The sequence below is a fragment of the Rhipicephalus sanguineus genome, chromosome 5 (genome assembly GCF_013339695.2).
Source record: "Rhipicephalus sanguineus isolate Rsan-2018 chromosome 5, BIME_Rsan_1.4, whole genome shotgun sequence".
NCBI lineage: Eukaryota > Metazoa > Arthropoda > Arachnida > Ixodida > Ixodidae > Rhipicephalus > Rhipicephalus sanguineus.
In genome coordinates this window covers 58,888,275-58,909,148 of record NC_051180.1, presented here as the reverse complement: position 1 = coordinate 58,909,148, position 20,874 = coordinate 58,888,275, and the positions used below count along the sequence as shown (strand labels likewise).

At 42.3% G+C, this 20,874-nt stretch overlaps 1 protein-coding gene across 5 annotated transcripts; it reads right to left on the bottom strand.

The window, feature by feature from the left end:
• Window positions 1-443: 443 nt before the first annotated feature.
• On the bottom strand, window positions 444-20,010 carry LOC119394681 (uncharacterized). Of its 5 annotated transcripts, none has more exons than XM_049416314.1 (10): window positions 19,492-20,010; window positions 19,312-19,439; window positions 19,183-19,248; window positions 18,848-19,071; window positions 17,096-17,411; window positions 15,637-15,798; window positions 14,077-14,181; window positions 5,681-5,858; window positions 3,655-3,760; window positions 444-659 (listed from the first exon to the last, which is right to left on the bottom strand). In XM_049416314.1, the coding sequence occupies exons 2-10, from the start codon at window positions 19,389-19,391 to the stop codon at window positions 520-522; spliced, it is 1,377 nt and encodes a 458-aa protein (XP_049272271.1). In that variant the 5' UTR covers window positions 19,392-19,439; window positions 19,492-20,010; the 3' UTR covers window positions 444-519. The 5 variants fall into 5 exon arrangements, with proteins under 5 accessions (XP_049272271.1, XP_049272270.1, XP_049272269.1 ...); XM_049416313.1 differs by lacking the exon at window positions 14,077-14,181 and adding an exon at window positions 7,367-7,471 and having other exon boundaries at window positions 19,312-19,413; XM_049416312.1 differs by lacking the exon at window positions 5,681-5,858 and adding an exon at window positions 12,395-12,572 and having other exon boundaries at window positions 19,312-19,413; window positions 19,492-20,009.
• Window positions 20,011-20,874: the final 864 nt, after the last annotated feature.

Genomic DNA, 20,874 nt, shown 5'->3' with positions numbered 1-20,874 from the left:
GGTTTGAGCTAAAGTTTGCCAAAACACAAGCCCGAAGTAACTGACACTGTAACTCAGTGGTGATTAAGTAGGTAGTAATAGCAAAATGTGCGTTGTACACTGAAGTAATCTCTGAATAAAAAACAACAAAAAAAGAAAGGCGATCACCCAACCACTTAACAGCCATCTCGCACCAACTCGAAGTTTGCACACTATTACATTATGAAGAGAGTTTTTGGGTCCTTGTAGATGCGGAAGACGCAATCGCATTTCATGCTGCTGGATCGCCCCCTTTGACGAAACACTCCACCGAGAATTCATCACACATTATGCGATGCACAGTCGTGCAAGGTACCACGTTGTGAAGCGAGGTAACAGTTGTGTGCATTCACCGTCTGGGCTACTGAAATTATTGTCTTAAGTCTTTCACAACTTGCATGGCGCTGCCCCAGATCGCAAGACGATAATGCATAGAGAGGTGAGATAAGCAGGCTTACAGAAAACTGCATTTTGTATTCTCAAAAACAAACAAAAAAAAATTTATGGAAAAGCTATTAGGAGATTTCTCACGGTCGTAAAGAAGTCCTCTAAGATGCTACTGGATCCACAGTGGCCTTCATCAGTGTCTGTATGATTATCGCTTTCGCATTTCTCTTGAACAGCTGCATGCTTAATCATCTCTGAAAGGTTCAAGAGTGCCACAAACACAGGTTGAGACACACATCATGGTCTACTAATCACACTGTATCCACCTAGCGCTCTTGGAATGACTTGCTTCAGCAGTTGCGCATGTCCCCGTCACATGGCAATGTCAAACAGGCGTTTAATGCTGTCTTACGCAGGAATTACTGGATAGTAACTTGACATTAATATCTACAAAAGCAGTCAATCTATTAACCAATGAACTGATGGAGGTAAATTCCCGCTAATTATACTAAACTTCAAATGTTCATATGATATATTGTCTTGTTCTTGTGATGTCCAGTCGTTAGTACTGGCCAATAAAAGCTAGCAATACTTTGACGTAATCTGCACTCGTTCATGCAGTCTTCAGAAGTTACAATGCTGAACTGCATACAGCCATCCCCACACACAGCTTACAAATAAAATTATTGATGTACACCACCAGTTGTCTTTGAAGCAATGCAAATATTGTGACCACCTAGATTAGTTTCATTGATTAATTCTTAAGCTGCTGTGAAAGAATACTGTTACATTAGCAGAAAACTAAATTTTACCAAAGAAGAATTAAGCAATCTAAGCAATCTGCAAGTATTAGCTCCGGAAAGCTATCCCATCATTTCCCATCCCATAATTTTTGTGGTTGTTGGCAGAATTACACTACCATGTTGCCTCTAAAATGTGCACAAGTAACTAAAGCCCGTATGTTTGTTTGGGGATGGCCTCTTTCAAGGACAGCATTCCAATTCAATGCTTACATGCAATCTTTAACAATTTAAGGGACACACGAGCTAAAAACCACCAGTAGACTGGATGTCTGAAATACCAGATAAGAGATTTCCAAAAAGAAAGGGAAAGGGTGAGGCTTTCAACGACAGGATAGGATACATCAGAAGACACTAATCATAGTTTGATTGGTTAAGGCTCATTAGCTCAAGTTTTTAGCGTTCTGACCAGAAATACACTTGCCAAAGACAAGTCCTGTTCATTCAAGCCGTGAATCCTTCCGCTCCGTTTGCTCGTAAAGCACTTGTGTGGGTCAGATCCCACAAAATAGCACAATACTCCTCTGCATGCTCGTCCATACTGTTTGGCACTATCCCTTAGCTATTAAATGCTGATGCCATAAACAGAAATAACTGACACACATATACAGAGGATGCAGCCTTTCAAGAGCATCTTTTTTTTTTAATTTAAAATTTGAATTGCATTTCTTGAACTTCGAATCGGTCTACTAACCACAAAAATATGGTAGTATTAAAGACAGAGAACATCCACAGTTCTTGATGAAAGAATCTTCGTGTTAAAGTTATTTGTTTACTTACAAGAATGATTATACAAAATAAAAGTACTCACGCTTACAAGGAACATAAAATTTCCTTAGAAAAAAAGAGACTAAAAAAAAGATGCGATGAATTTCATGATAGATTATCCATTCATATCATAAATTATAAGGAGAGTTTGATGAGCATTTCCTCTTTTTATAGGCAATCCCTTTTTTCCAGAAGAGTTTGAAAATACGAAGAGAGTTATCATCGCAACACTCCAACCTTTAGTGTTCCCTTCAGTGTCTAATTAATGTTCCTTTTAGTGTTCCCTTTAGTGTCTAATTAGTGTTCCCTTTAGTGTCTAATTAATGTTCCCTTTAGTGTCTATTTACTGTTAATTCTTGAGCATGCAAGCCATGCCAAGCTAATAAATATAAAGTACAATCCTTCAGTATGGCTTGCAAGGTTGCCGAGATGCCATAAATAGCAGCCATGTGACGGGGACGTCGTGAAAAAAAATATATCACATACCACCCTGTCAAGAAAAGGCTGTCACCAGCATTGTGCGAGTATCTTGAACACACACACAAAAAACAAGTAGATACTCCTTGATAAATAAGCACGCGTGCATCATTAAAAACACCACTGACAAAATGAGAAACTCGTACAAAAGTTAGCTGCATGCACAAATGCAGAATCTAGAGCAAACCATGTCTGGCTCGCATAGCAAGGACACACTTTGGCATGAAGGACTGACTTCCAGGTCTGTTCTTACTAGCAATCATCTGCAGTAGGTAGCACACGTCATGGATCTCATTTGTTTGTGAAGCTCGTTGGTGTAAAAATAGTGTTTGATTAATATAGTGTAACGCAAGTGTAAAAAATAAATAGATCACATAGACATCTTTCACACTAGATAATTAAACAAAAACAAGTAAAATCGAGGGAAAGGAGATTGTGATGCATGTTACATACAAGGCAAAAAAAATGCAGTGGAAGGGAATGTCATTACATAATGCAGTGCAAACAGAGTTCTCGAAAATCGAAAATTAAAACCGCACTCAGGTAGCCTAAGCCTGTTTATACCACTACCGACAACAGTATATATATGTGCGAATACAGTATGATGATTATGCACAAGTTCTGCTAGGAGAAGTTGCAAAAGGCAATTTACAGCAGGGCCTTTCACCTTGCATTCACGCAGCACCATTCGCGGTGTCTGTAATTAGAGGATGCCAACTAACGTGCGATGCTACGACCTTCATTGGCACATGAAGCTATCAAATCACAAATCGTACCAGCGAATTTGTTCAAAAGCGAGGGCAGTTGCATCGTAGTAATGAACACACATTTCTAAACAGAACGATTAAATCAAACTACTTCCACACAAATTTCTACATTAAGGATTTCAGTTAGTTGGCATGGTACTGCTTCAATCGATCCCATTTCGCACATGACAGAGTTAACTCCACTACTGATATTTCCAAGACCCAGACATATGAAGTCCGCAGAACCTGTGAATCATACACATACACGTACTTTGTAAGTAGACGCCATGACCACCACCTCCGAACTCCCAGCGACATAGATCAATAAATAAGTGACAATAGCTACCTCCACTTCGACGCTTTTCTTAAGTGGCACAGCGTTACGAGTGCGCGGTGTGGAATTTACATCAAAATGCAGCTTGCGCGAGATGCAAGGCGCTCAAAGCACGGATCCTAACCATCCATCTCTTCCATCCTGCAGTGAATAGCCGTCTCCACAACCTCCAGGCTGGCATAGTCGAGCTCTTTGATGAGGCACAGCACGGCCGAAAGTATGTTTGCATTCTGTGCGGACAAAATAAGGAATGTTTAATAAATGGCAGAAATAGTAGTCATGAAGAAATAAGCATCTCAACAAAAGCAATCCCATAGGTACACCATTTAATTCATGTCGTAACGCACCACACTATACTCCATTTTACGCATCAGGTGCAACATTGTGGAAGCTATGAAAGTTTGGTCAGCAAAAAGTTTAACTCCGCGCGTCCCGTGGTCAGCTTCTGTCGTTGTAAACGCTTGCGTGAGCTGAGGACGAGCCTGCGCGTGACGTGACGGGCCACAAATGAAATATATACTGAAAAACGAAAGCAACAGGAAGCTAATAGGTCCAGCTACATAATAACACAGGTATAACGGCGTTTGTTTATCTGTAAGGCATGGAACATCTTCAATTACTACTCACTGTAATAACGAAACAAGAAATCACAGCATATCCACGGGTGAATGATGAAGAGCTTGGGCGAAGCTCCTGAAGCAATCATGGTTACACCGTGAAATCTTCAGTGGTTTCGCCCAGCAGTAATCAAAGCGATAGCCCAGTACATCATCAAAGACGTGACAAACACTGTATATATTTATACAAGAAATTTTATTAATCGTAAGTGGTAGCTAGACGTGGCTTCCGTTCCCCCTTCATTATAACATCTTGATGGTCGGTGAAATGATGGATCGATGATGGGTCGTAGTGGGATGTTTGCAAAGACGAAGTAGTGGGCAGTTGGCAAAGGTGGCTTCCGTTCCCCCATCATTATAACGGCTTTATGGTCGGTGAAGTAATGGATCGCTGATGGATTGTAGTGGGATGCTTGCAAAGACGAAGTAGTGGGCAGTTTGCAAAGGATCGGTGATGGGTCGTAGTTGGATGTTTGCAAAGACGAAGGAGTGGGCAGTTTGCAAAGGTGGTTACGCCGGACAACGGAGACGTGACAAGGTTAGACTAAGAGGAGCTTCACCCCTAAAAGAAAAATCCGTTCTGGGTGGTAGGAATATTGAACTATTTCTTAATGCGAACAAATCTACTGCAAAAAGGCTCGCTAGCCTCCACAGTGTTGTACCTGATGTATGAAACGGAGTATAGAGGCACCAACCTGTTTGTGGCCACACGTTCAATAAGTTGCATCCCTATACAACATGCTGGCAAGCAGGAGCTATAAGCATACAATGTAATGTCACACAGCCCGCACAGGAGTTAATTGCCATTAGCCTGTGGCCTCTATTTTTCACCTAATGTTGATCCCTACAAGGCCATCTTCCTATCAGCCTCCATCCTATTAGAGTGTGAAGTTTATTTCTTTCTTTCTCATACAGAAAGAGGAGCAAGAGCTGAAGGCTGTGTAGCCTGACAGAGAATCTTACTTATATGTGCGTTCAGCATGGACGTCCATGATTTACAATACAAGAAAAAGCAACAGAGGTAAACACTATACAAACACTTCATGAATATAGTATACTTGTATAAATAATATTATTATGCACATTCAAATTGCAGAACCAAAAACATACAATGCGATGAACATCGCAATGTTTGTGCGATGACATTTATTCGTAAGTTATCCTAGAATGAAAGAGAAAGCTTTTGATACATTGTTTAAAATGAGGTGCATAAAAATCTTCATCATCAGGCTTGCAATATTGGTTTTGCATCACACTCTAGTTTCTATTATGCTCTGCACAAAACAAACGGGTGCTGCATCCGAATGTGAAATTGAAGGAAATGCATTAGGAAGTGCCACCTCAACCTGAAAATGTGTTAATGAGCAAAACGGTTTACTGAGAAAATCCATTCATGCCTGGCTCGATTATTTAAGCGACACGTGTATACTGTAGTACATTGTTACAAATCTACGCACTGCACTCAGAATTCCAAAAAAATTCAGAATTCCAAAACCGTCCCACAATGTTACAGAAACAATTGATAGCACTGACCCTGTTTTTGCCCCCCTTGGGCAGCAGGCGAGTCGGAGAGCCTTTCTCAGCCTTGTGTGACCTGTGCACCTCGGCATACATCGCAGCGCCACCTCGTACATTGCCATCGACCGGCGGTGGGGACATCAGTGCATCAGACTCCAAGGAGTGCGTGTGTAGGTATTCCACAGATGAAAACCTTTTCAGCCAGACATTTTATGGTTGTTGGCAGTAAGAGTGAGGCAAGAAAAGATATCCCATTTTCAAAACACGACAAAAACAACAGCGATGTCACACTTTAACAACGGGACCACATTCCTAACTTTTGGCAGTACTCTACGTTACATTTATGTGATGTAACATTCAGCTATGTGCTTTGTGGCAGTGATATGCATCAATAGAGCATCAGAATTTATCAAAACACGTCACTACAGCGAGGTATCGAAGTATATGCTCAAAGTATACTCGTACCCAAAATACTTGGTACCACATATGCTGTTGCAGCCAGTAGATATGCAGTGGACGTGACACCCATATAGAAAATTGATCGATGGCCATACCTAAAGACTGAGGCAATGCTAAGACAGCCTGGTCTTAAAGGTGTACAGTTACAAGCACTGAATAAGCAACACAGAACTAAAAGAAAAATGAATGTCAGCAGGGTGTTGGCTTGGGTCTGTTGGTTAGGTTACATACTACTAACAACACAAAAGTCCAGTGGTAAAGACATCAGTGCCTGCTGTACTGTATCAGTGGATCCGACTCCAAGAATGTCAGGAAGTCAGTTAAGGGGGGACACTGCTCTTAAAAGTTTTTTCTCATTTCTTGATCGATTTTGATGATACTTTGTGAGTTTATGTATATTTGTGTGCTGATTTCAAATATGCAATTATTTTTTCTAGTATAACCGGTAGTTTTTAAATTACAAAATATTTCATGTGCCTTTTGGGGAGGAATATTTTTTTTTTACAGAGATTGTTACAAAGTACAAAGTGAGTGCAATGCAACAAAATGGATGTTTTAAGCCCATTAGAACAAAAGTTATGGGATGTTGAACATTTGCAAAGGAAGTCCCAGCTTGAAATTCATGCACTCGTGAATGTTCAACATGTTGTAACTTTTGTTCTAATGGGCTTAGAACATCCATTTTTGTTGCATTGCACCCAGTTCTGTTTACAGGTTATTGTGATATGGTGATTTACTTTGTAACTCTCTCTGTTCAAAAAAAAAAATCTTCCTCCCCAAAAGGCACATGAAATATTTTGTATTTTAAAAACTATCGGTTATACAAGAAAAATAATTGCATATTTGAAATCTACACACAAATATACATAAACTCACCAAGTATCATCAAAATCGATCAAGAAATGAGAAAAAAATTTTAAGAGCAGTGTCCCCCCTTAAAAAACAGTCGGCGTTTGTGTTGTCTCTTTCTTTTCTCCTGTGCATGTGTTTCCATGCCCACCTTCTTACCAAATAGCTCAATTTTATGTCGGTCTGGGTACAAACATGCCCTTTTCACATCTGCCCATTTCTTTTGCCCCTTTTCTAGCATGCAAGAGGCTGCAACACATTTCGCAAAAATTTTGGCTATGCCTCTTGAGGTGTTCTTGATGCTGCTTCAGTTTCGGAGAAATAATTGCATGCACATATTTCGGGAAAAAGAGGGAAGGAGGGGGAGGAGGTGAAAGGCAGGAAAAGTCTTACCGTCGAGTGTCGCCCAGCTGAGCATTGGCCTGTCTAGCAGCTGCAGGGTCGTCGCCTTCAAAAAGTGCCACTGGATCGCAGGTGATTTCTGCACTCTTGCGGAGCCTGTACAAAAACGAACGTCCTGCGTACACCATCCTAATGTCGCAGAGAGTTTGCGCACGCTTTGTACACACATGGCTTGTTCAGCATTCGCTCAGCATTTACGTGGCCTTATTAGCACATATGGCATTCGAAGACGTTCGAATGACAATATTCAGACTTACCCAAGCTTTCTCTAACCTAGCGGTGCAATCTACATTCAGCGTCATACGTGGTATTTCTCACCTTAAATTTAAGCATGCATATGATACCTGAAGAAAGTTCTACGAAAAATTCTCAATAGTCATTGTACGGCATACGCGTTCTGCTGCCAAAATCTATGATACTAGAGTTAAAGAAGCAGGGCACAAGACAACGTTAATTAGTATTATAAAAAATGACTAACTAGTTTAGTCTAGCAATAACAGAGTCTATTTGAACTCCCTGAGTGTCGCAGTTGCTTCAAAATGTGCATTGTAGCTTTTACCAATATGAACTAACTGTAATCTTACTCTTTACCCATAGAGGCGTACCTATTATATGCCACATTTGCACCACCCACATGTACTAAAGCATTCAATATTAGTTCAAGCTTTCGTAGTGTAGTTTTCCAGCATTTTTTTTTACTGCGCCAAATCCGAAAACAGACTTTACTAATGTCAGCATAGTCTTTTTTGAAGTTGTGGAATCTGACTGAGTTGCGCTCAGTAATGGTGGCTGTAGGAAATGAGATTGGAAATGAATGCATGATCCTGCCCTGTGAACAAACTCACATAACAGAAGCTGAAAGCAGCTGCTTCTTATGCAGTTATAGCGCAGCTATGTGCTTTGTTCTGAGGATGCCCTCATTTTAATGTGTAAGCATTATATGGCTAGCTACCCAGAAAACCAGTCTGCATGTCCATCCAAGAGAACTCCTCATACGGTCAGCCCATACCGGTGGCAGTGAAGTTTGGAGCTAATACAGGTTTGGTGTTTTAATAGAAGCATGCAGGCACATGAAAACAATATGCTAAGAGTCACATCAGCAATATTGTACAACAAAATATTTAGTCAGTTAATGTTGGCGACAAAAGAACTGTGCGCGAACTCACACGGAAGTTGTGGCATAGTGTAAGCATTCACACTATTCAGTCCGCACAAGAACAAAATACTGCTTTAATAACTACCAACCACCCCACCCCCAACCCCACAAATGCACATTCACAGATATGCTATGCATTATGCCTACATTACATGCCACAACTTGCATGTGAGCTTGCATGCAATTTTTGCTTCTTTTTCTTAATCCTAAAAACCAGCACAACCACTGCGAGAGCTTAACTGTAGCTTGCATCTTCAACGGCCATGTGAAAATTCGCGACACACATGATGACCTCAACAATAATTAGAACTGCCTAAAAAGGTTGTTAAGGGTGCCTTTATAATTACCTACATCTAATGCCAACTAAATCCTTGTAGCTGAGCAGTGTGACTGACCTTCGGCCTGAGTGATCCATCAGTGTCTGGACCCGTGCGTGAAATGCATGCTGCTCGCAGGCGACATGCCCTGGCACGAGGCGTGGCCGTCCTGAGGCATGTTGGGGAGCACAGGAGAGCAGGCGGCTTCGGCAAGCCTGGGGGGATCTTTACATGGTGTGCTGCACATACAGAGCGTAATCACATGTACCAACAACCACGGATACAGCTAGGGGTGGGGTTGTTGGGTGGGTTCAACCTCTTTCCGCCCAATTTTCTTTCGACACATTGTACAGAGCTCAAACATGCTTATCTGGAATGCTCAAGTGCATGGTCTGGACTGTGTAGGCGACATCTACCAACTGCGCCTGGATTGACATAGCCCGCATATTTCATGCATCATTGTGGCAGCGCCATGTTAAATTTGGGCTACCTTAACACGGTTCCCAGTAGATGAACCAGTCTGGCTCGCATAGCAAGCCCACTGTTGGCATGAAGGACTGACTTCCAGGTCTGTTCTTACTAGCAATCACTCTGCAGTAGGTAGCACACGTCATGGATCTCATTGTTTGTGAAGCTCGTTGGTGTAAAAATAGTGTTTGATTAATATAGTGTAACGCAAGTGTAAAAATAAATAGATCACATAGACATCTTTCACACTAGATAATTAAACAAAAACAAGTAAAATCGAGGGAAAGGAGATTGTGAGCATGTTACATACCAAGGCAAAAAAAATGCAGTGGAAGGGAATGTCATTACATAATGCAGTGCAAACAGAGTTCTCGAAAATCGAAAATTAAAACCGCACTCAGGTAGCTAAGCCTGTTATACCACTACGACAACAGTATATATATGTGCGGAATACAGTATGATGATTATGCACAAGTTCTGCTAGGAGAAGTTGCAAAAGGCAATTTACAGCAGGGCCTTTCACCTTGCATTCACGCAGCACCATTCGCGGTGTCTGTAATTAGAGGATGCCAACTAACGTGCGATGCTACGACCTTCATTGGCACATGAAGCTATCAAATCACAAATCGTACAGCGAATTTGTTCAAAAGCGAGGGCAGTTGCATCGTAGTAATGAACAACATTTAACAGAACGAATTTAAATCAAACTACTTCACACAAATTTCTAATAAGGATTTCAGTTAGTTGGCATGAGTACTGCTTCACTCGATCCCATTTAGCACATGACAGAGTTAACTCCATACTGATATTTCCAAGACCCAGACATATGAAGTCCGCAGAACCTGTGAATCAACACATACACGTACTTTGTAAGTAGACGCCACTGACCACCACCTCCGAACTCCCAGCGACATAGATCAATAAATAAGGACAATAGCTACCCTCCACTTCGACGCTTTTCTTAATTGGCACAGCGTTACGAGTGCGCGGTGTGTAATTTACATCAAAATGCAGCTTGCGCGAGATGCAAGGCGCTCAAAGCACGGATCATAAACCATCCATCTCTTCAATCCTGCAGTGAATAGCCGTCTCCACAACCCTCAGGTGGCATAGTCGAGCTCTTTGATGAGGCACAGCACGGCCGAAAGTATGTTTGCATTCTGTGCGGACAAAATAAGGAATGTTTAATAAATGGCAGAAATAGTAGTCATGAAGAAATAAGCATCTCAACAAAAGCAATCCCATAGGTACACCATTTAATTCATGTCGTAACGCACCACACTATACTCCATTTTACCGCATCAGGTGCAACATTGTGGAAGCTATGAAAGTTTTGGTCAGCAAAAAGTTTAACTCCGCGCGTCCCGTGGTCAGCTTCTGTCGTTGTAAACGCTTGCGTGAGCTGAGGACGAGCCTGCGCGTGACGTGACGTGGCCACAATGAAATATATACTGAAAAACGAAGCAACAGGAAGCTAATAGGTCCAGCTACATAATAAACAGGTATAACGGCGTTTGTTTATCTGTAAGGCATGGAACATCTTCAATTACTACTCACTGTAATAACGAAACAAGAATCACAGCATATCCACGGGTGAATGATGAAGAGCTTGGGCGAAGCTCCTGAAGCAATCATGGTTACACCGTGAAATCTTCAGTGGTTTCGCCCAGCAGTAATCAAAGCGATAGCCCAGTACATCATCAAAGACGTGACAAACACTGTATATATTTATACAAGAAATTTTATTAATCGTAAGTGGTAGCTAGACGTGGCTTCCGTTCCCCCTTCATTATAACATCTTGATGGTCGGTGAAATGCTGGATCGATGATGGGTCGTAGTGGGATGTTTGCAAAGACGAAGTAGTGGGCAGTTGGCAAAGGTGGCTTCCGTTCCCCCATCATTATAACGGCTTTATGGTCGGTGAAGTAATGGATCGCTGATGGATTGTAGTGGGATGCTTGCAAAGACGAAGTAGTGGGCAGTTTGCAAAGGATCGGTGATGGGTCGTAGTTGGATGTTTGCAAAGACGAAGGAGTGGGCAGTTTGCAAAGGTGGTTACGCCGGACAACGGAGACGTGACAAGGTTAGACTAAGAGGAGCTTCACCCCCTAAAAGAAAAATCCGTTCTGGGTGGTAGGAATATTGAACTATTTCTTAATGCGAACAAATCTACTGCAAAAAGGCTCGCTAGCCTCCACAGTGTTGTACCTGATGTATGAAACGAGTATAGAGGCACCAACCTGTTTGTGGCCACACGTTCAATAAGTTGCATCCCTATACAACATGCTGGCAAGCAGGAGCTATAAGCATACAATGTAATGTCACACAGCCCGCACAGGAGTTAATTGCCATTAGCCTGTGGCCTCTATTTTTCACCTAATGTTGATCCCTACAAGGCCATCTTCCTATCAGCCTCCATCCTATTAGAGTGTGAAGTTTATTTCTTTCTTTCTCATACAGAAAGAGGAGCAAGAGCTGAAGGCTGTGTAGCCTGACAGAGAATCTTACTTATATGTGCGTTCAGCATGGACGTCCATGATTTACAATACAAGAAAAAGCAACAGAGGTAAACACTATACAAACACTTCATGAATATAGTATACTTGTATAAATAATATTATTATGCACATTCAAATTGCAGAACCAAAAACATACAATGCGATGAACATCGCAATGTTGTGCGATGACATTTATTCGTAAGTTATCCTAGAATGAAAGAGGAAAGCTTTTGATACATTGTTTAAAATGAGGTGCATAAAAATCTTCATCATCAGGCTTGCAATATTGGTTTTGCATCACACTCTAGTTTCTATTATGCTCTGCACAAAACAAACGGGTGCTGCATCCGAATGTGAAATTGAAGGAAATGCATTAGGAAGTGCCACCTCAACCTGAAAATGTGTTAATGAGCAAAACGGTTTACTGAGAAAATCCATTCATGCCTGGCTCGATTATTTAAGCGACACGTGTATACTGTAGTACATTGTTACAAATCTACGCACTGCACTCAGAATTCCAAAAAATTCAGAATTCCAAAACCGTCCCACAATGTTACAGAAACAATTGATAGCACTGACCCTGTTTTTGCCCCCCTTGGGCAGCAGGCGAGTCGGAGAGCCTTTCTCAGCCTTGTGTGACCTGTGCACCTCGGCATACATCGCAGCGCCACCTCGTACATTGCCATCGACCGGCGGTGGGGACATCAGTGCATCAGACTCCAAGGAGTGCGTGTGTAGGTATTCCACAGATGAAAACCTTTTCAGCCAGACATTTTATGGTTGTTGGCAGTAAGAGTGAGGCAAGAAAAGATATCCCATTTTCAAAACACGACAAAAACAACAGCGATGTCACACTTTAACAACGGGACCACATTCCTAACTTTTGGCAGTACTCTACGTTACATTTATGTGATGTAACATTCAGCTATGTGCTTTGTGGCAGTGATATGCATCAATAGAGCATCAGAATTTATCAAAACACGTCACTACAGCGAGGTATCGAAGTATATGCTCAAAGTATACTCGTACCCAAAATACTTGGTACCACATATGCTGTTGCAGCCAGTAGATATGCAGTGGACGTGACACCCATATAGAAATTGATCGATGGCCATACCTAAAGACTGAGGCAATGCTAAGACAGCCTGGTCTTAAAGGTGTACAGTTACAAGCACTGAATAAGCAACACAGAACTAAAAGAAAAATGAATGTCAGCAGGGTGTTGGCTTGGGTCTGTTGGTTAGGTTACATACTACTAACAACACAAAAGTCCAGTGGTAAAGACATCAGTGCCTGCTGTACTGTATCAGTGGATCCGACTCCAAGAATGTCAGGAAGTCAGTTAAGGGGGGACACTGCTCTTAAAAGTTTTTTCTCATTTCTTGATCGATTTTGATGATACTTTGTGAGTTTATGTATATTTGTGTGCTGATTTCAAATATGCAATTATTTTTTCTAGTATAACCGGTAGTTTTTAAATTACAAAATATTTCATGTGCCTTTTGGGGAGGAATATTTTTTTTTACAGAGATGTTACAAAGTACAAAGTGAGTGCAATGCAACAAAATGGATGTTTTAAGCCCATTAGAACAAAAGTTATGGGATGTTGAACATTTGCAAAGGAAGTCCCAGCTTGAAATTCATGCACTCGTGAATGTTCAACATGTTGTAACTTTTGTTCTAATGGGCTTAGAACATCCATTTTTGTTGCATTGCACCCAGTTCTGTTTACAGGTTATTGTGATATGGTGATTACTTTGTAACTCTCTCTGTTCAAAAAAAAAAATCTTCCTCCCCCAAAAGGCACATGAAATATTTTGTATTTTAAAAACTATCGGTTATACAAGAAAAATAATTGCATATTTGAAATCTACACACAAATATACATAAACTCACCAAGTATCATCAAAATCGATCAAGAAATGAGAAAAAAATTTTAAGAGCAGTGTCCCCCCTTAAAAACAGTCGGCGTTTGTGTTGTCTCTTTCTTTTCTCCTGTGCATGTGTTTCCATGCCCACCTTCTTACCAAATAGCTCAATTTTATGTCGGTCTGGGTACAAACATGCCCTTTTCACATCTGCCCATTTCTTTTGCCCCTTTTCTAGCATGCAAGAGGCTGCAACACATTTCGCAAAAATTTTGGCTATGCCTCTTGAGGTGTTCTTGATGCTGCTTCAGTTTCGGAGAAATAATTGCATGCACATATTTCGGGAAAAAGAGGGAAGGAGGGGGAGGAGGTGAAAGGCAGGAAAAGTCTTACCGTCGAGTGTCGCCCAGCTGAGCATTGGCCTGTCTAGCAGCTGCAGGGTCGTCGCCTTCAAAAAGTGCCACTGGATCGCAGGTGATTTCTGCACTCTTGCGGAGCCTGTACAAAAACGAACGTCCTGCGTACACCATCCTAATGTCGCAGAGAGTTTGCGCACGCTTTGTACACACATGGCTTGTTCAGCATTCGCTCAGCATTTACGTGGCCTTATTAGCACATATGGCATTCGAAGACGTTCGAATGACAATATTCAGACTTACCCAAGCTTTCTCTAACCTAGCGGTGCAATCTACATTCAGCGTCATACGTGGTATTTCTCACCTTAAATTTAAGCATGCATATGATACCTGAAGAAAGTTCTACGAAAAATTCTCAATAGTCATTGTACGGCATACGCGTTCTGCTGCCAAAATCTATGATACTAGAGTTAAAGAAGCAGGGCACAAGACAACGTTAATTAGTATTATAAAAAATGACTAACTAGTTTAGTCTAGCAATAACAGAGTCTATTTGAACTCCCTGAGTGTCGCAGTTGCTTCAAAATGTGCATTGTAGCTTTTACCAATATGAACTAACTGTAATCTTACTCTTTACCCATAGAGGCGTACCTATTATATGCCACATTTGCACCACCCACATGTACTAAAGCATTCAATATTAGTTCAAGCTTTCGTAGTGTAGTTTTCCAGCATTTTTTTTTACTGCGCCAAATCCGAAAACAGACTTTACTAATGTCAGCATAGTCTTTTTTGAAGTTGTGGAATCTGACTGAGTTGCGCTCAGTAATGGTGGCTGTAGGAAATGAGATTGGAAATGAATGCATGATCCTGCCCTGTGAACAAACTCACATAACAGAAGCTGAAAGCAGCTGCTTCTTATGCAGTTATAGCGCAGCTATGTGCTTTGTTCTGAGGATGCCCTCATTTTAATGTGTAAGCATTATATGGCTAGCTACCCAGAAAACCAGTCTGCATGTCCATCCAAGAGAACTCCTCATACGGTCAGCCATACCGGTGGCAGTGAAGTTTGGAGCTAATACAGGTTTGGTGTTTTAATAGAAGCATGCAGGCACATGAAAACAATATGCTAAGAGTCACATCAGCAATATTGTACAACAAAATATTTAGTCAGTTAATGTTGGCGACAAAAGAACTGTGCGCGAACTCACACGGAAGTTGTGGCATAGTGTAAGCATTCACACTATTCAGTCCGCACAAGAACAAAATACTGCTTTAATAACTACCAACCACCCCACCCCCAACCCCCACAAATGCACATTCACAGATATGCTATGCATTATGCCTACATTACATGCCACAACTTGCATGTGAGCTTGCATGCAATTTTTGCTTCTTTTTCTTAATCCTAAAAACCAGCACAACCACTGCGAGAGCTTAACTGTAGCTTGCATCTTCAACGGCCATGTGAAAATTCGCGACACACATGATGACCTCAACAATAATTAGAACTGCCTAAAAAGGTTGTTAAGGGTGCCTTTATAATTACCTACATCTAATGCCAACTAAATCCTTGTAGCTGAGCAGTGTGACTGACCTTCGGCCTGAGTGATCCATCAGTGTCTGGACCCGTGCGTGAAATGCATGCTGCTCGGCAGGCGACATGCCCTGGCACGAGGCGTGGCCGTCCTGAGGCATGTTGGGGAGCACAGGAGAGCAGGCGGCTTCGGCAAGCCTGGGGGGATCTTTACATGGTGTGCTGCACAATACAGAGCGTAATCACATGTACCAACAACCACGGATACAGCTAGGGGTGGGGTTGTTGGGTGGTTCAACCCCTCTTTCCGCCCAATTTTCTTTTCGACATCCATTGTACAGAGCTCAACATGCTTATCTGGAATGCTCAAGTGGCATGGTCTGGACTGTGTAGGCGACATCTACCAACTGCGCCTGGATTGACATAGCCCGCATATTATCATGCATCATTGGTGGCAGCGCCCATGTAAATTTGGGCTACCTTAAACCACGCGTTCCCAGTAGATGCCATTTATGCAGCCTGGAATGCGCCGTTCCAGCATTATAGAGAAGCGTGTTGAGCTCTGAGCATATATGTATTACATATGCACTTGTGTGGGACTAGAATACCCACCCGTCAAAATGAAACCCTGGCTACACTTCTGAATACGTACGAGTATACTTAGCATAGAGACACAACTAAACAATTAATGTATTTGGGATCATTGAAAGGTTCCACCTCCCCAGCCCCAATTTTTCCCGCCCAAATACGGTACACATACCCCAATTTCTCGCATATAACCCGCACCCTTACCTTTAGCTTTACAAAAAGAAAAAAAGAATGCATATAACCCCTGCATATACCCCTCCTCCCCACTTTTTAAGCACACTTTTACATCTTTTGGTGCGAGTTATATGTGAGAAAATACGGTATTATAGGCACACAAACACACACAGGTGTGCGGGGTGTACAGTGCCAACACTGCAGGCCGCTCCAAAGTAGGAGATAATGTATAAACCACACCTCTGTCTATGAAAAACAAAAGCCATTAAATGTCTGCAATGTGTAAGCATAGCATGATCTGCGCAACACTTTTTCCTATATAAACAAAAACTTACGTTAACTACAGTTGCACATTTCCTTACAGCATGTGCACTGCTGCGGGACTGTGTGCCACAATGAAACGGTGATTACACATCTTTAAATGCACAACTGACGCCCCCAGGCAGCCGATAAGATTACAAAGGGGGGGAGGGGGCAAAGAGATAATGAAATGCCTACCATCACATCTTTTGCACATTCAAAACGTACTTCATTCTAATCTGAAAAAGTATGAATGACGAATGCTAGCGTATATATACTGCAATAACATTTCTAAGCCATTTCTTTGCTTGTAAAACGACATGTGATGTCTGATACGACATTGCACTGAAGTGGTCTTCACAGCACTGCATTCCTTGTAATGTTCAAATTCAGGTAAGTGGTTCTGTTCCAATATGCTTCTATGTACTAGCAGATTAGGAACTACATCTAGTTATACCTGATTACTGGAGGGCTCTGGAAGGCAGTCGCCCTGTTTGGCACATTGACTTCTGTGGCCGGCGCTTCCACTTCAAGCTCCCTCGGCCGTGGAACATTGCTGTACTTGTGGTGTACTTCCTCGGAGCCATTCTGACGCGCCTGCGGTGGACTGAACCTGGCCGATGGCTGGCTGCCACTGGACTGTTGACGGTTGTTGTGATTACTGCTAGGTGCTGTCTGCGGCGCCTTCTCTTCGGTAGCAGTAGTGTCGAGGGTTGGAAGAATAAGCACGGCCCCTTGCACTTGGGCTCTCTCCACCTCGTGGCTCTGAACAGCTGGCAAACGAGCAGACAGACGAACGAGAAGTGAATCAACAAAATGTATAGGTAGGCGTAGCTGCTTTGTGCGAGAATACCCTACAAGAAGATGTGCAACTCATTATTCACGTCTTACTCAGTATGAAGGCTCAACATACGCTACTAGGAGTGACGCTTCTGACCTACTCGCATACTCAGCAAGCTATGTAGATTCACTGGTGTACTCTAACATAATAAATTGATATCAAAATCAGTCGCTCATAAATGTTAGTAGGAAGTGTGTCTTTGCAGTCGTTCGGCTGGTTTTTGACTGGCGGGACAAGTTTCTCAAATGTGAACAGTCAGCAGTTCAAACTACTAACACAACAATGATGAATATTCAGCAACCACATAAAGTAATTACCATTTCATACCAGCTGCAAAATATCAGCACTAAACCAGCCACAGGGCAACTAACTGCTCCTTAAAACTGGAGTCATAACTCATGAATGAGCTGCTGGAATCAGACTCAGATATGCATTCTCATGAACAATATGCAGCTGTGACCATTCCAGGAGCGAGGGAGAACTTATTCTGCTCATGGGCATTTAACAGTCTAATAGAGGGACGCGCAGACAACTTCCTTGGATTTCTTTATGTCGGAACCATATTCTAGTTGAACGCCTAGTATTAGTGCTTCAGTGAAGTAATTTGTAAACCTGCCACAGCTCTTGGGCTGAAGTAGCGTTTTATGCGGCGAGTAAAAGTGTTACCTATCAGTTATAGGTTATATGCCCACTGCTGAGCTTTTTCTATCTACGCACTCCAAACACTACAAGCACAATCGTGCTAATGGATTTTAATAAAAGTGTCATATTCCATGTATAATTTGAATATAAAAAATCTCAGGCAACTGTTGCGGATAATTTTACACTGCCCTAATAATGTGTGAGCAGATTAAAAAGTGCACAGCTGAAATGCTCTCCGTCCAAATTTTTATATTAGTTTACATGTTCCATTTGTGAGTATGACGATTCTTTTTTTCTAGGATGGAGGGAAGAGTGGAAAAATTTTGCACGATCCTGTCTCACTAATGCCACACTCAGAGGCCTAACAAAAGCACAATTGATGAACCATATATATGAGGATGAACTAAGTGGATATAATATTATACATTGCATACCAAACGGGAGTATTGTTTTTGAAATGTATCATGCGCCTCATATATAGATGAATGACCTTTATGACATAGGTCAGAGCAATGACAGATAAGAGAAGTGATGTGCGCTGGCCCTACATTCTTCCTATGAATCCCTTATGTATATGTCCAGTTCTACAAATAAAGTCTAACACGCGGTTTTCCGTTGATCAGCTCACTGACACAAGAACATTCATGAAAATTACGTATATGCAATATATATGTGCATCTGTTTCAGCTAGCATAAATATTCAGGTGAAAGGGCGAAATGACTCACTCTGATTGTCCAGTTTCTGCAAATTTGGCAGATGCCTCAACACCGTCATCCTGTAGTTGTCACTTTCCGCACATGGGTTGTCGGCCAGCCAAAGATTTTTAAGTTTAGGAAGATCTTTTAAGTAGAGAACCTCGTTCAAGTCTCCAATGTTATTCTTTCGTATATAAAGTTCCTGGAGATTCTTACAGTGCGCGAAGTCTGCCAGTGTGCTGATATTGTTGACGCTGGAATAAAAGAAATAAATAACAGGCGAAATGAGAGCACGGTAAGCCGACGACATTAAACTGGGACATACAAGCCCCACTTTCTGTTCCGTTTTCTTCAAGGAAACGCACCTTAATGAAAGGACTTCGACGTGAGACATCTTTCGCACGATGCTGACATCCTCCAGCTCGCTCCCCCTAAAAACCGACGGTTCAGAAGTTAGACGAACACACATCACGTACTTGACAGATCGAACTTACCAGCAGTTTAGTTTCCGAACGCTCTTCAGATCCTGAGCTCGCGTTCGCGACAGAACGCAATTTTCCGTGAGCACACTCATTGCCGTTTTTTCCCCGTGGTTCCTATAAGCACCGTTAAAAGGACACAGCTTCACGAAAGGTAAAACAAGCGCGCGAAAGCCGTAACGACAAATCTCTCACCTTCTAGATCATCAACAGGTCTCGGAGATCCGCGACTACTTTCACGCTGACGACCGAAGGCACACGATACGCCACCCAATGCACGGCACCACTACACGAGTAGGCGCCGAATAATGTCCGCTGGTCCAACGGCGAGGCGATTTTCGATTAAAGGCCTTGTGTATACCATGTTAGGCAATGAACACGGACACGGTGAACGACTGGCAGTCATCGCACGAAGGTATACCACACCGTCGAACAATTTCACGCGCTTATCGCGGTGACAATGTTCATTAGGAATTTAGTCCGCGTTGCTCGGGTGAAGATAAACACAGCGCGGTTCTCCTGCATTGCCTTGACAACACGGCCACATCGCGAAATGTCTACCGTGTCTACTACATCGGTGCGGCACACGTAAACACCGCTTCGCCATTTACGGCGTACACTTGTCAGAGAGCGCGGACTGCGCACACCCGCAAGTACCCAAACACTTCCGCGATGTCATAACGCACATGTGCGCGTGTAACTAGCAGCTGTAGTTTTACTGTCGCCATGAAGTCTCGTTTAGTTGCTTCTCTGTCAAACAATGAAAAACATAAGCAATGTCAACGAGCTATGATCTACAACCACTGTGCCAACGCGGAGGAGCACAACCAGTCATGAAGTGAGTGGTAGACTGTACCGTTACTGCCGTTACCACCGGCCTCACTCTAACATGACTGCTTTAGGTTTTGGTTCTGTTTCGCGTACCACCACGCTACTGTACCGCTTTATCACAGTAGCGGTGGCAGCAGAGTTAGTAGTAGTTATAAGTAGCCTACTGTACCGTGACCTTAGCACGCTCTCTCCGTTTCTCAAGTTTCGGACACCCAACTCGAGCGGCTTCATATCTGCATCAAATATCGCTATGCGCGTTCGGTGCGCGAAACGGCAATAACGTGAATTTAAAGAGACTGAAATCATGCATGCTTGCGTACTAGCTTGTAGTCTGCATATGCTCCAAGACAATTGGAAGTGTCCGGATATCGAATTACTGCTTCGCATCCGTTACCGAAAACATTTGTCAATCGATAACAGGGTCAACAGTCCTGGTGTTCGTTGCCAAATGAGGCGACGGCCCATTTTCTTTTCACCAGCTGTTGAAAACACGGTTTGATAGGGTCGCTATTTCAGGCAGAATGTTATTTAACTAACCTAATTTTGGTACCGCCAATCTAGGGCATAATAAAATTAACTGGTTCTTTTGAAAGTAGCTCAAGAACAGACGCAACACCAAAAAACTGCGGGTTCTCCCAAAAAAACGAACAAGTGTCCCTGCGCAGCGAAATAGTGCAGTTAGCTTTCCTGTCACTGAAGTTCTTACGTCTGCTAAACATTAGGCATGTTTCTTGATCATGTCCTAGA

Bases quoted from the DNA above. Each gene is read 5' to 3' on its own strand.
- LOC119394681 (XM_049416314.1), bottom strand. From the start codon at position 19,391: ATGAGTGTGCTCACGGAAAATTGCGTTCTGTCGCGAACGCGAGCTCAG. The intron at 5,859-14,076 runs GTAAGACTTTTC...CTGGCTGAAAAG, and splicing joins CAGCTGGGCGACACTCGACG to GTTTTCATCTGTGGAATACC. The intron at 660-3,654 runs GTTAGGATCCGT...TGAACCTTTCAG, and splicing joins CAGGATGGAAGAGATGGATG to AGATGATTAAGCATGCAGCT.